At 38.9% G+C, this 13799-nt stretch overlaps 1 protein-coding gene across 3 annotated transcripts in view; it reads left to right on the top strand.

Annotated features, from left to right (window-relative positions):
* Window positions 1–13799, top strand: part of lt (vacuolar protein sorting-associated protein light) — a 60009-nt gene that overhangs the window by 11265 nt on the left and 34945 nt on the right. Inside the window, exons 3-9 of one of the 3 annotated variants that reach the window (XM_067765040.1) lie at window positions 11819–11853; window positions 11915–12037; window positions 12094–12270; window positions 12343–12463; window positions 12744–12942; window positions 13013–13167; window positions 13224–13410. In XM_067765040.1, the coding sequence (XP_067621141.1) occupies window positions 11821–11853; window positions 11915–12037; window positions 12094–12270; window positions 12343–12463; window positions 12744–12942; window positions 13013–13167; window positions 13224–13410 (995 nt within the window). In that variant the 5' untranslated portion in view covers window positions 11819–11820. Of the gene's footprint in view, window positions 1–11654; window positions 11854–11914; window positions 12038–12093; window positions 12271–12342; window positions 12464–12743; window positions 12943–13012; window positions 13168–13223; window positions 13411–13799 lie in introns of those variants that run through there. The other 2 variants (XM_067765039.1, XM_067765041.1) reach the window with 2 other exon arrangements.

Here is a 13799-nt window from a genome sequence, read left to right as displayed (position 1 = left end):
ATGTTTGTAGTTTACAGTCTCCCGCGCGCACATAGGCATATAAGTAAATGCATCTGTGTGTGACATCTCTCTGGGCTGCCTTATATATGTGTATACTTGATTTAATTATTAACGTAAATACTGCTTGTCATGGCCTTAGCATCGCCTTAGTGATGGGATAATTTAGTGATGCTAATATCCGTGACACTGCCCTCCACCTAAGTCTGATCGTCCCGATCAGACAAATCTCTCGATCTAAACGTTGCTAGCCTTTCCAAATGGACCACCTTCATTTTGGTTCGTGGTTTACCGATGGTTTGTATGCGGTACACTACATCGTTGATCCGTTTTACAACTTTGTATGGGCCTTCCCAATTACACTGCAATTTCGGGGACAAACCTTTTTTACGTTGTGGGTTGTATAACAGCACCAAATCTCCTTCCTGAAAACCTTCTGAATTAATTGCTTTATCATATCTGGCTTTCATCTTGTCACTCATAATCTTTGTTCGTTGCCTTATCAGATCATGTATTTCTCTTAGTTCTTCTTCCAAATCACTAGTGGATTTCCTGACATTTCTCTCCGCATTGGCATCTATCCCAAACTTCAAATCAGCTGGCAGTCTAAGGTCATTGCCAAAAATTACTTTTGCAGGGGTTTGGCCCGTTGTCTCATGCACTGCTGATCGGTAAGCCATCAAGAATAATGGTATGCGGGTATCCCATTCTTTATGGTACTTGTCCACTACTTTCCTTAAGTGCTCCTCCAATGTTCTATTGAATCGTTCTACCATACCATCGGATTGAGGATGCAGTGCAGTTGTCCGTGTTTTTCGAATGCCCAATGACTTACACATTTCCTGGAATACAGCTGATTCGAAATTCCTGCCTTGGTCAGAATGTAACTCCATTGGTACACCATACCTTGCAACCCAATTGTTTATAAACACTTCTGCTACCGTTTCCGCTTCTTGATTTGGGATTGGGTATACCTCTGGCCATTTGCTGAAATAATCCATAACTACCAGTACATATTTGTTTCCGCCGTTGCTAGTAGGAAATGGACCGGCGACATCCATAGCGATCCTTTCAAATGGCGCACCTGAGTTATATTGCTTCATCTGGCCATGACTTCGTGTTCTGGGCCCTTTCGCTCTGCTGCAAACCTCGCAGTTCGCAATCCACTCAGTGACCGACTGACGGCAACCAACCCAATAGAATCTCTGTTTAATCTTCTCGAGCGTCTTCGTGATTCCAAGATGACCTCCGCTTGGACCATTATGCAGCTCGCTGAGCACATCAGGAATCCTCTTTCTGGGAACAACTATCAGTTTATTCTTGTATTTACCATCCTTACTCTCCCATACTCGATGAAGGCAACCGGATATCAATTCTAAACTGTTCCACTGTGCCCAATATGACTTCGCAATGGGACTCTCTGCTGACATCTCTTCTCTGTTTGGTCTTTCATTTCGTTCGAGCCCTTGCATAACACGTGACAGATCTGCATCTTCTAGCTGGCACTTTCTTAGCTGTTCCTTGTCCCATTCATCTGTACATGTTATAGTCATTAGCCGGACATCTATAATGTCTTCTTTAGCCTCGGCTTTTGAACAGTGCTTGCATTCCAAACTACATGGTCTTCGTGACATTGCATCGGCATTTCCATGGGTACTACCTTTTCGATGCTCAATGGAAAAGTCATAGCTTTGTAGTCGCTCGATCCACCGTGCCAATTGTCCTTCCGGATTACGGAACTGCAGTAGCCATTTTAAAGCTGCGTGATCTGTCCTGACACGGAATCGCTGGCCGTAGAGGTATTTGTGAAAATGTTTAACGCACTCTACCAATGCCAACAGCTCTCTCCGCGTAACGCAGTAGTTCCTCTCTGGTTTTCCAATCGAACGGCTGTAATATGCAACTACCTTCTCCTGTCCATCGACCAGTTGTGATAAAACGCCTCCTATAGCATATCCACTCGCATCTGTATCTAGAATAAATGTTGCTCCTGGAATCGGATATGCTAACATTTGGGCAGTGCACAAACGCTCCTTCAATGTTTGGAAAGCCACTTCTTGCTCCTTCTTCCATTCAAAAGCTTTATTTTTTCTTGTAAGCTCATGGAGGCTATGGGCTACGCTGGAAAAATTTTGTACAAATCGGCGGTAATATGTGCACAGCCCAAGGAAACTTCTCAATTCATGCAGATTATGTGGTCTTGGCCAATCCTTTACTGCCTCTATCTTTTCATTCGCTGTACAGACACCTTCTGTCGTTACCTTGTGGCCCAAATAATTTACTTCCTTTTTAAACAGCGTACACTTTTTGGGACTTAACTTCAGACCAGCGCCAGCTATTCTCTGGAAAACTTCCTCCAAGTTCTTAAGATGTTCATCAAAACTCTTGCCCAATACGATGATGTCATCCACGTACACCAAGCATGTTTTCCAATGTAGTCCTTTCAGTACCTGGTCCATGAGTCTCTCAAAAGTAGCTGGTGCATTACAAAGTCCAAAAGGCATCACTGTAAATTGCCAAAGACCATCACCGACACTGAAGGCTGTTTTCTCTTTATCTTTCTCCTTCACCTCAACTTGCCAGTAGCCGCTTTTCAAGTCCAGTGTGGAAAACCATTTCGTACCAGATAGCGAGTCCAGAGTGTCGTCAATTCTTGGTAACGGGTAGCTATCCTTTTTCGTAACGTCATTCAACTTCCGGTAGTCCACGCAAAACCTCATTTTTCCATCCTTCTTCTTTACAAGTACTACCGGTGAGCTCCATGGACTAGCTGATGGTTCGATGACGCCGCTGTCACTCATTTCTTGTATGATTTGACTCACAACTTCCCGCTTCGCCAGTGGAACACTACGTGGAGCTTGACGGATCGGCCTCGCATCTCCAGTGTCAATTTGATGTTTCACAACATTGGTGCGACCTGGTTTGGAACCATCCTGGTCAAATATGTTCGCGTATTTTATGAGCAGTTGTTTTGCCTTACTCTGATAGGCTTCCTCTAGCCCATGCGTCCATGCCGTGATATCATTTGAAAGATCAGTATTTCCAGATGAAACGTGTTCCTGGAGCTGTTCACAGTTAATAACTACTTCGGCCTCTTGGCATCTTCCCAAAATAGCTCCTTTGGTCAAATTGAATGGTGACTTGAACTCATTGAGTACTCTTACCGGAATACGTCCATCTTGTTTTGTCATAGCCAGGGTTTTTCCTACAAGTATGTTCAGTGCTGATTTATTTGCTGCTTCGACAACCCACAATTTGTTTGTCCCACAATCTCCATCAATCTTTGCCCAGATGACTGCTTCTGATTTTGGTGGTATTTGCTGACTCTCTTCCACCAGCACTCGTTTACTGCTGTAGCCTCTCTCGTAGCCGAAATTAAGTGGCACATCCATGTTCTTATATCGCATCGTCTTGCTTTGCATATCGATCTTGATGCCTTGGTTGATTAAGAAGTCCACTCCAATTATGATTTCATCAACAATACCTGCCACTATAAAATTATGTACTACCGTGACGTTCCCAATTGCGACTTCACATTCTACTTCTCCAATTACCTGGGTGTCCTCTCCCGTGGCTGTACGTAATCTTGCTCCAAGCAATGGTCTTATCTTTTTGTTGACTAAATCCGCTCGAATGATGGAATGAGATGCACCCGTATCTACAGTCAGTAACCGTTCCTTTCCGTCCACATGTCCTCCAACAGTAAGATTGCTCGATCTTCTTCCAATCTGCGAGATAGAGATTATGGGGCATTCAATTGCGGGAGCCAGCTGTCGTCCCTTGCGGCTGACCCGATTTAGTTTAACGATTGAGTGGTCTTGGATATTTGCTCATCACCTTCTGCTCTGCGTTTACGACCACCCACATTGTTGGAGCTATTGGGACCGCTGCTGCAATGTCGTGCAATATGACCTGGGTTGCCGCACTTGAAACATTTAATAACTCCGGCATTTTTCTGTTGTGATCCCTTCAGTGCTTCCAAAATAGTGTCTACCCAATCTGTTCTTTCCACTTCTACACGATGAGCTTTGTACGCTGGTTTACTCAATAGTGAGGCCGTTTCCTGAGTCAATGCATGTGATACCGTTTCAGCAAATGTCAGCTTTGGGTTTGCGTATGTAGCTCGCTTCGTTTCCACGTCCCGTATGCCATTTATGAAACTCTGGATTTTTACCCTTTCAGTGTATTCCACGGGTGCGTCCGCATTTGCAAGATGAGCCAATCTTTCAATATCTGAAGCAAACTCCTGCAATGTCTCATTTGCTTTTTGGTAGCGGTTTTGCAATTCTATTTGAAATATCTGTTTCCTGTGTTCGCTTCCGTATCGCCGTTCTACAGCAGCCATCAATGAGTCATAACTGTTCCGTTCGTACTCTGGAATAGTCTGCAAGATTTCGGCAGCTGGTCCTTTCAATGCTACGAAGAGTGCGGCAACTTTATCTTCCACATTCCAGTTGTTCACTGCTGCGGTCTTCTCAAACTGTAACTTAAAGACCTGGAAAGGAACAGAACCGTCAAAGGATGGTGTTTTTACCTTTGGATTACTCGCTGAAACTGCTGGACGATTTAATTGTAACTGCTGAATCCGATCTTTCAAAGCATCCATCTCAGCTTCCATTTTATCTTGTCGTTCACTAAAACCCTCCAACTGCGATGATATGCGATCCTCTTGCGCTTTCAACTGCTGAGCCAACTGAGATATCATATATGTCTTCTGTTCTTCCAGTTGCGATGCCATATATGTCTTCTGTTCTTCCAGTTGAGATAACATTTGCGACGACATTTCTGAAATACGCGTTTCTTGTGCTTCAATCTTCGATGTAATCTGTGTCGACATTTCTGAAATACGCGTTTCTTGTGATTCCATTTGTGATGACATATACGTTTTCTGTTCTAGTTGAGATGACAGTTGAGATGTTATATCTGTCTTTTGCGATTCCAGTTGAGAAGCCACTGTCGATGTTTGAGCAGATATTGCAGCCAAAATCATGTTCAAGTCTGTACTGGTAACCGTCTGCGATGTTTCGTTTTTCTCTTCAATTTTTGTTGTCTCCTCGCCATCAAGGTGAAAGACATACTCTTCCACATCAATTCCTTCTGCTTCCATTGCCTCTCGTAGCCGTGCCTGAAGTTCGAGTTTAACGCCGCTTGTATTCAATCCACGGCTCTCCAACTCCTTCTTCAGTTGCTGGATCTTTAATTCACTGAACTTTGCCATATCCTTGTTGTCTTCTGGAATTTATTCAGCAATTCCTCTTCTGACACCAATTGTACGAATTTGCTGCAAATCCTCTTATTTGCAATCCTCTGCTAAGTTCGAATCACTAAACTGTTGAATAAATAACTCCAATTTGTAATAATGCAAAATGGCCTTTATTAAAGTACTTCACAATAACAAACTGTGCAACGAATAGCTTGCTTAATAACCACACTGATTGATAGCTCAATGAAACTCTACTATTCAAAATAACACTGCTATTGCTCGCTAGATATCGTCTTAATCAAACTGCTTGACAACTCAAATCAAACTGAATTATTTCTTACTTGCTTGCCCCGCTTTTATAGTTTACGCTGCGTACTTCTAGGCTCTTCGATTTCCAGAACTTACTAGTTGTTTCGGCTACAAAATCGCCAGCCACAACTACGTGCACAAATTATTGCTCTCTCTTGTGACAACTCAGATAAGATATATGCATGTGTTTGTGCATTGCCGCTCCGCTGCTCGTATACGTACATATGTGTAGACGCAATTATTTATTCGTTTATGTAGATACATAAAGATTGAATTATTGATGTGAATGTTTGTAGTTTACAGTCTCCCGCGCGCACATAGGCATATAAGTAAATGCATCTGTGTGTGACATCTCTCTGGGCTGCCTTATATATGTGTATACTTGATTTAATTATTAACGTAAATACTGCTTGTCATGGCCTTAGCATCGCCTTAGTGATGGGATAATTTAGTGATGCTAATATCCGTGACAATACAAATTTAACCCAATTATTTAATGAGCATGTACCCCTTAGAATTGTTAAAGCCTTAAATACATCTTGCCCCTGGTACAACAATGTAGTTAGGTCAGCAATAAAGACTAAAAATAGATTATATGCCAGATGGAGAAGAACTAGAACAACATATGATTGTGCACAGTATAAGATTGGCCGTAACAAAGCAAACATAATTATAAAAAATGCAAAGAGAGTGTATTGTGATGCCAAACTTAGTCCGTCGTTACCGACAAGGGAACTCTGGAGCAATTTGAAAAGGCTGAATGTTCATGGTGAAGCACAGGAGGAATGTAAAATAGACCCCAATGTATTGAACATTGACTTCCCAAGTGCCAGTAGAGATATGCCCATTCCCCCAGCACAGATATTTGTAGAAAACCTTAGACCAAATGAAAATTTTCAATTTGAAGGAGTAACCGGGTCTGAGGTATTAAAATCCCTCACTATGGTTAAATCAAATGCTATAGACAATGATGGGATATCTCTTAAGTTTGTGAAGCTAGCATTGCCGTTTATTATAGGAACTCTGACTAAGCACACTGCCAGCTTTTTCGAAAGTGTGTGAATCTGGATTTCGGCCTAAACAGTTCTACAGCTATAATAAAAATAATGGACGACATTAGGATGGAGTTCGACAAAGGACATCTTACACTCCTCTGCCTTTTAGACTTTTCGAAAGCATTTGATTTAGTGAATCATGCTATTCTTTGCAAAAAACTCAAGAATTTTTTTGGGTTTTCTGATAGTGCTCTAAAGCTTATGGTTAGCTACCTTGCTGGAAGAACTCAGAAAGTGACCTGCAGCTCTACGTCCTCTATGTCTAGTATCGTTACCTCTGGTGTACCGCAAGGATCTGTTCTTGGTCCCCTTTTATTTAGTCTCTTTGTCAATGATGTATTCTCTGTGTGTCAGCATGTACAGGTTCACGCCTATGCTTACGATATACAACTGTATTTGTCCAGTCGTGTCGGTCTTGTTGAAGATTTGTGCTATACAATTAATTACGATCTGTCATCTATTTCACAATGGGTTACTGTTAATTGTCTTTGCTTGAATGCTGTTAAGTCATATGTGTTGCCTATAATTAGCAGTGTAGTGCATGTAGAAGATATCCCAAAGTTGTATATTGGTAACGCTGATTTAGTATTTACTGAAAAGTTTAAAAATTTGGGATTTGTTGTAAACTCTACGATGACTTGCTCAGACCATATAAACAAAGTTGTAAGCAAAGTGTATATTGTTCTACGTAGATTACGAATGACAGCTTCATTTACGCCTATTGAGACGAGAAAGAAACTGGCAATAATTCTACCCCACATCACCTATTCTGAGCTTGTATATAGCAAGCTAGATTCTGCTTCGTCGCATAAAATTGATATTGCGTTTAACAATGTTACGCGTTACGTCTACGGACTCAAGAGATATGATCACATCACTGCATGGAAGACCAAAATTCTGGGGTGTACTATTTCCAACTATTTTGCTGCTAGAAATTGTACGTTCATGTATAAGCTTTTAGAATATAAAGCTCCGGAATACCTTTACGTTAAATTAATGCTAACAAGATCCAGAAGGCATCAAACTCTGATAATCCCTAAATATAAATACCTGTCCTCTTCACGGCTTTTCTTCGTTAATGCTGCTAGGCTCTGGAATTCAATTCCAGAAGATGTCAAAGCTGTTATGGGTAGATGTAACTACAGAAGGGTAATTCACAATTATTTTATTTCTACAGTGTGAAAGTGATTGCGATCTGACTTGCTCTATGCATATTTCATTCCTTTATTTTTCCTTTTACTACATTTTTCAAATTCTAACTTTAAAATTACAAACATAATAATAATATTAAATCTGTTTTGAAATTAAAAAACCACGTTTATGTTGTAAGTTACTTGCGAATTGTAATAGACCTAAGTTTTAAAATTTTTATTTTTTTTTTGAATTTCCACTTTTGTATTGTACTTTAAAAGACTCAGTCTTACATGTACACCAACACATTCTAAATAAATATTAAATATTTATCACAACTGATTCAGCTATATGTAATACACAGAAATACAACAGAGGGTTGTGTCTCCGCTTTTCGGTACACCCTGTGCTGTAGCTAGTTGTTTAACCACTGCCGGTAGATGGGTCTCCTAAGCATTATCTAAGCGAGGATAGGCGTTTTTTTCACGCGCAAACCAAACGTATACTCGTTTAAAAAAAAACACGGCTAATGTGAAAATAAACAAATACTATCGTAGTCTCATCTTGTGTCTCTTCCAATCACTCGCTGACGTGCCACCATATGAAACACCCTGTCAAGGCGAAAAATCCTGTCGATCGGTATGACGTATGACCAGTGCACGGACTTTACCACTTTATTGGTAGATCTACCAACTTTTTAGCCCCTTTTCATTTTCTACCACTTCTACCACCAAAGCCCAAAAACCTATCAACATTTCAATATATTCGCATTAAAACCAAATACTGCGATTAATAGGTAAACGTATTCAATTGCCGAGCACAACCAAATAACATTAAGAGGTGACAGTAACCAAACTAAGAAAATTTATTTGTTTATGAAATAAATGTAGTAAATGAGCACGCAAATATTTTCCTGCGCTATTTTCATTCGTTTTTTGTGAATAATTTTGAACGAAAAAAAAAGTTTTAAATAAACAATAACATGCCGAAGTCGGTTATTTTGTATCATGATTTTTGGTACTTTGGAAAATTGTTGTTGTAATTAGACGTTACTGTAAATTTTCGTCAGTATTTCAAGCTCGAATCATATAGGCATGAGCTATGTATATACAAATTTACATGTATTTTCTTGTTTTGTTTACATGTTTTTTTAAAGTGTTATTTCCGTGAGATTGTGCTTACTGTTTAGAATAAATTATGAATTGTTTTGTACAAATATAAACTGTATTTTAATTTTTCGCCTAACAACATTCTCTTGTTAAAGGCCGTGCACTGCGTAGGACGGATAAGGCTTTTATGGCTTAAAGAGATACAATACTTCACATACGTTGCAGATAAGGAAGAAACTGACATCTGAGTTGAGGTGTATATTAAGCGCAGTAGGTTAGGTTAGGTTGAAGTGGCTACCTCCGCTGGCCAAGCGGAGACTCACGTAGGCCGTTGTGCTACCACGCGGGGCCCCTATTTCCTATTTCCCTACTTCCGAAGAAGGTTTAGAACCCAGTGAGGCTAAACCAGCGCGTTTGCCTGATGAAACGCAAGATGTCGTTTGTGTATGCAGATTCAAGCTCCGCAAGACCCCAAAGGAGTGTCGGTGGAGGCATCGGTACCTGGTTTTTGACAGTGCGGGACAGTGGCACAGATAGTGCTCTACGCTTTCTATCTCCTCGTCCCTACAGCTGCCCATGGGACAGTGACCTGTAAGATGGCCCACTAGTGGGCTTATAGTGATACGGTTTAACAGTATCACCGATTGTGATCTCTTTTCATCCAACTTAGGCCAGATTTGCTTGGATATTCTACATGTAGGTTCCATGGCCCATCTGGCGTTTGCTTGATCCGTGAGTAGAGATCGCAAGTTGTGCTTGCAGGTGTTTAGAGGAGGGCTGACCCAACCAGCGGAGGTTATTGTTTGCAGGTTGTTGCCTTTCCTAGCTAGCTCATCCTCAGCGCAGTTTGCTGAGATGTCACAGTGGCCAGAAATCCATATAAGCGCAGTAACCTGATCTGGATACCGCGCTTAATAAGCGCCAGATAGGCCACATATGAACATTAAACAACTATGGCGTAGGCGGATTGTATCTGCTGAGGTCTTTAATTACGGATATTTTGTTTCTGATGCCACACGGCCAGTGTTACAGCATATGCCTTTTCCACAACCGGAAACCCTCACAAAAGCTGAATCAACAAAATTTATTTGGGCCAAAATAACCAGTCATGAAATTATCCGAAAGTCGGTGAAGTCTGGTAAATTCCAGTCTAACGAATGACAGTCGACTCGGTAATGGTTAGAGTTATAATGTAAGTTTCATTCATATTACCCCGAGAGTTTGGGATAGTTTTATTGATGTTGATGGTCCTTTTCCGGATGTAGATCCGGTACATTCTGGCAACAAAGCACCATTAAGGTACTAGCCTAACCATCTCGGGAACGATTTATATGACCACATTAAACCTTCTAGCTTCACACAGGATTGGGTTACGGAGGTGTGGATTGCGCTTATTAAAGGGCCAATTAATGGTGATTTACAACCATAACCAGATAAAACAGCTGATCGAACCTACCTTATGGAAATCAATGGTCCCTATTATGAGCATTTATCGATCTTCGCTGGCTATCGAACATCGAAAATCGAATTTGAAATTGGTATTATAACATCTAATCTCTGTCGAAATTTCCGTTGTGTGTCTAATTTTGAAGCGAATAGAAATTTGTTGTCGACGCTGTATCGAATTAAAAGAAAATTGTTTGAAACATAAGTTTTTTGTGTTTATTTTCTACTTTTTTGCTATATCGTATATATTGTAGGATGCTTTATTTTTATTAAAATTAATATTCACACAAAAATTATTTTAAAAAAATGTTATATTTTCATGATGCAAAATTTAATAATAATGAAAATTTTTGAAAATAGAAAAATCAATATTGAAAATTTATATATTGTAAAACATGTTAAGATTACAAAGTTCAAAGTAACATACTAACAAAGTTAAATAAAAATAATTGATTCAATATAATCAGCTCTTTCGACCACTGTCGAAGATCGAATTTGACTCATAATAGTTGCCAATGTAATCGATTAATGGTGCGATACCATAACGCCATAACCATACCATAGCCAACCAATTGGTTTTTGGTTTCTCGCCATATCCATAACCTAAAAATATTTGTGGTGAATTTAATAACTTTTTGTAGATTTTATTCATTGTTTTGGATATGTTATGACTAAGAGACTTATTTTTTGTGGAATATGTTTGTAATTATTTGCGTTTTCTTAATTTTTATGAAATTTTCACGATTTTTAGGTTAAGGCACCATTATTAATCGATCACATTAGAGATGGTTATGGATATGGGTATGGTTACGACTATGGCGTTAGGGTTAAAGGCCAAATTAAACTTCCTTAACCCTAACGCCATAGTCGTAACCATACCCATATCCATATCCATCTCCAATGTGATCGATTAATGGTGCCTTAACCTAAAAATCGTGAAAATTTTATAAAAATGAAGAAAACGCAAAAAATTACAAACATGTTCCACAAAAAATAAGTATCTTAGTTAAAACGTATCCAAAACAATGAATAAAATCAACAAAAAGTTATTAAATTCACCAACTCAAATATTTTTAGATTATGGATATGGCGAAAAACCAAAAACCATGATTAGGTTATGGCGTTAGCGTGGCACCATTAATCGATTAGATTGATTTCCATAAGGTAGGTTCGATCAGCTGTTTTATCTGGTTATGGTTTTATGGTTATAAGTTGCCATTAATTACATCTTTGGGAAGATTAATTAGTCCTTAACCCTTTGAATCCTAACAGAAGATCGCCGTAGTCAGCCTGGCTCAACTTCTATGTCTGTACTTCCATTACTCGATTAAAAGAGCTTGACGAGAACCGTTTGGGGGAAAAATCGATAAAATATTAACAGCAAAGAAATCAGCACTGTTCTTTGTTTTACTAAACAGCTGATCGATTCTGTTATTTTTCCGTAATCAAGTTTTTTGCCTACAAATAAGCAACAGAAATTGTTTTTAGTAGTTCAACTAAAAAAATGCAAAACGTATAAAAATATAACAAACATAAAATACACCAAATCCTTCATTTGCACATTTCAGGTATGGCTGCCGAGCAAGAGCCAATTAATAACAGCGTAAGTGCAACAAAAATGTCCTGCCAACTGCTGTCAGTTATTAATAAAAAATACTTAACAGGATACAGAAACCGAAAGTACTGAAGATGAAATCGAGCCCAAGTTTAAATATCATCGTATTGCCAATGATTTGCGTAAAATGCTTAATACAGATGTGGTTACATGTAGTGCGGCGCATCCAAAGGTTTGTTTATGTGACTTATAAAAAAAAACGACCTAAATGTCCTTGCTTATTTCCAGTTTTTGATGTTTGGCACATTTCTGGGTCGTATTTATTTATTTGACCATCAAGGTAATACAGTGACTTCACATCTCTCGGGGGATAAACCAAACGAATTTTCACACACTGTCGCTGTCAATAATATAGATGTTGACGCAAAGGCCGAGTATATAGCTACTTGTTCTGATGATGGCAAGGTTAGATAGATCAGCACATAATTGTCAACGAAATGATTTGTTAAACTTAATTCTTTAATACACTTCATGCAGGTAAATATAACTGGCATATTCAGCGATGAAAATAATCAAAATTTAAGTTTTGGTAAATCAATAAAAGCCGTCGCTTTGGATCCGGATCCTAAAATAACGGCTGGAAAACGATTTGTTGTAGGTAAGTACATCTTTTTGTAGTTCATGTGTATGCATGTATGTATGTAGCAAAGGAAAGCGTATAAGTTGGAGGTGCTCAGGTCAATTTGAAGGTCGTGGTCAGCGCTCATACACTACTATTTGTTCAACTGTTCTTAGATAAACACTAGTAAAAAATATAAATTTTTGTAGTTCTGCTTATTCAGAATCATATTGTATGAAGCGTTTAAAACCAGTTTCCAGTGTAATTAGTAAATTAAACTAAAATATGTATGTATGTATGTCTATATTTTTCTTTGCAGGTGACGATAAACTAACGCTTTATGAGAAAAATTTCCTTAAAAAACTTAAATCAACTGTTTTATCTAGCGCCGAAGGCTACGTTCTATCAGTATGTTGGAATGGATCCTTTATAGCATGGGCCAGTTATCTAGGCGTACGTGTTTATGATTTAAATGAAAAGTGTTCACTTGGCCTCATGAAATGGGAAGAACCAACTAAGTAGGATTTTCAAACTATATATTCTTTTTCGTGACTATTAAAACGAATTCCTTTTATTATTCACCTTTAGCGCACGCTTGGAGAATTTTCGTTGTAATTTTCGCTGGTCAAATGCAACTACGTTGCTTATAGGTTGGGTCGATACAATACGCATCTGTGTTATACGTAGACGAAATTCAATTGAAGTTGCTTCCAGAGAATTGCCCGGTTATATAGTAGACCCAAGTGCGTGAAGTATTTTAAATACGCAAAAGTTATAACTTAATTTTTCATGCTTTTAGTATCAACTTTTCAAACAAACTTCTATATTTCTGGATTGGCGCCACTTACATCTAACCAATTGGTGGTATTGGGTTGCCCGAAAGAAAAGGATGCAGAGCGTAAGTCATTGAGACCAGTGCTTTGCGTTATGGAACATAAACTGAATTCTAGTGAGGAGATTTGTACTGACAGTCTTTCATTGCGTGGGTAAGTATTAATAAATTTTAAAAGCGAGTTCAGTTTACAAAGGAAAAATGATTCTATGAAACAATGAAATGAAAAAAACTCCATACATTTGAATAAATTTGTTTGACATTTTTTTCATATCACCGTTTCACAGAACAAGAATTGCGGAAACTGTTAAAAATAACTTTGGAAAAATACCATTGTAGTCATGTTGTTGTTGTAGCAGTGATTACACTGAAATTACAGCCCTTGGTCGGGAAAAATACCGAGTCGCTCCGGTACATAGAACCGGTTGCTTTGGGAAGCATGGCACTGTGGTCATAGTATTCGTTGCTATTAAAAATCAATGGGATGCCTTTCGGAGGGAATGGCCTAGAAGGTTCAATATGATCATATTATATCGTTCCCGA

The sequence above is a fragment of the Eurosta solidaginis genome, chromosome 2 (genome assembly GCF_040869045.1).
Source record: "Eurosta solidaginis isolate ZX-2024a chromosome 2, ASM4086904v1, whole genome shotgun sequence".
NCBI classification, from domain to species: Eukaryota; Metazoa; Arthropoda; class Insecta; order Diptera; family Tephritidae; genus Eurosta; species Eurosta solidaginis.
This window is presented reverse-complemented; position numbering and strand designations above follow the sequence as displayed.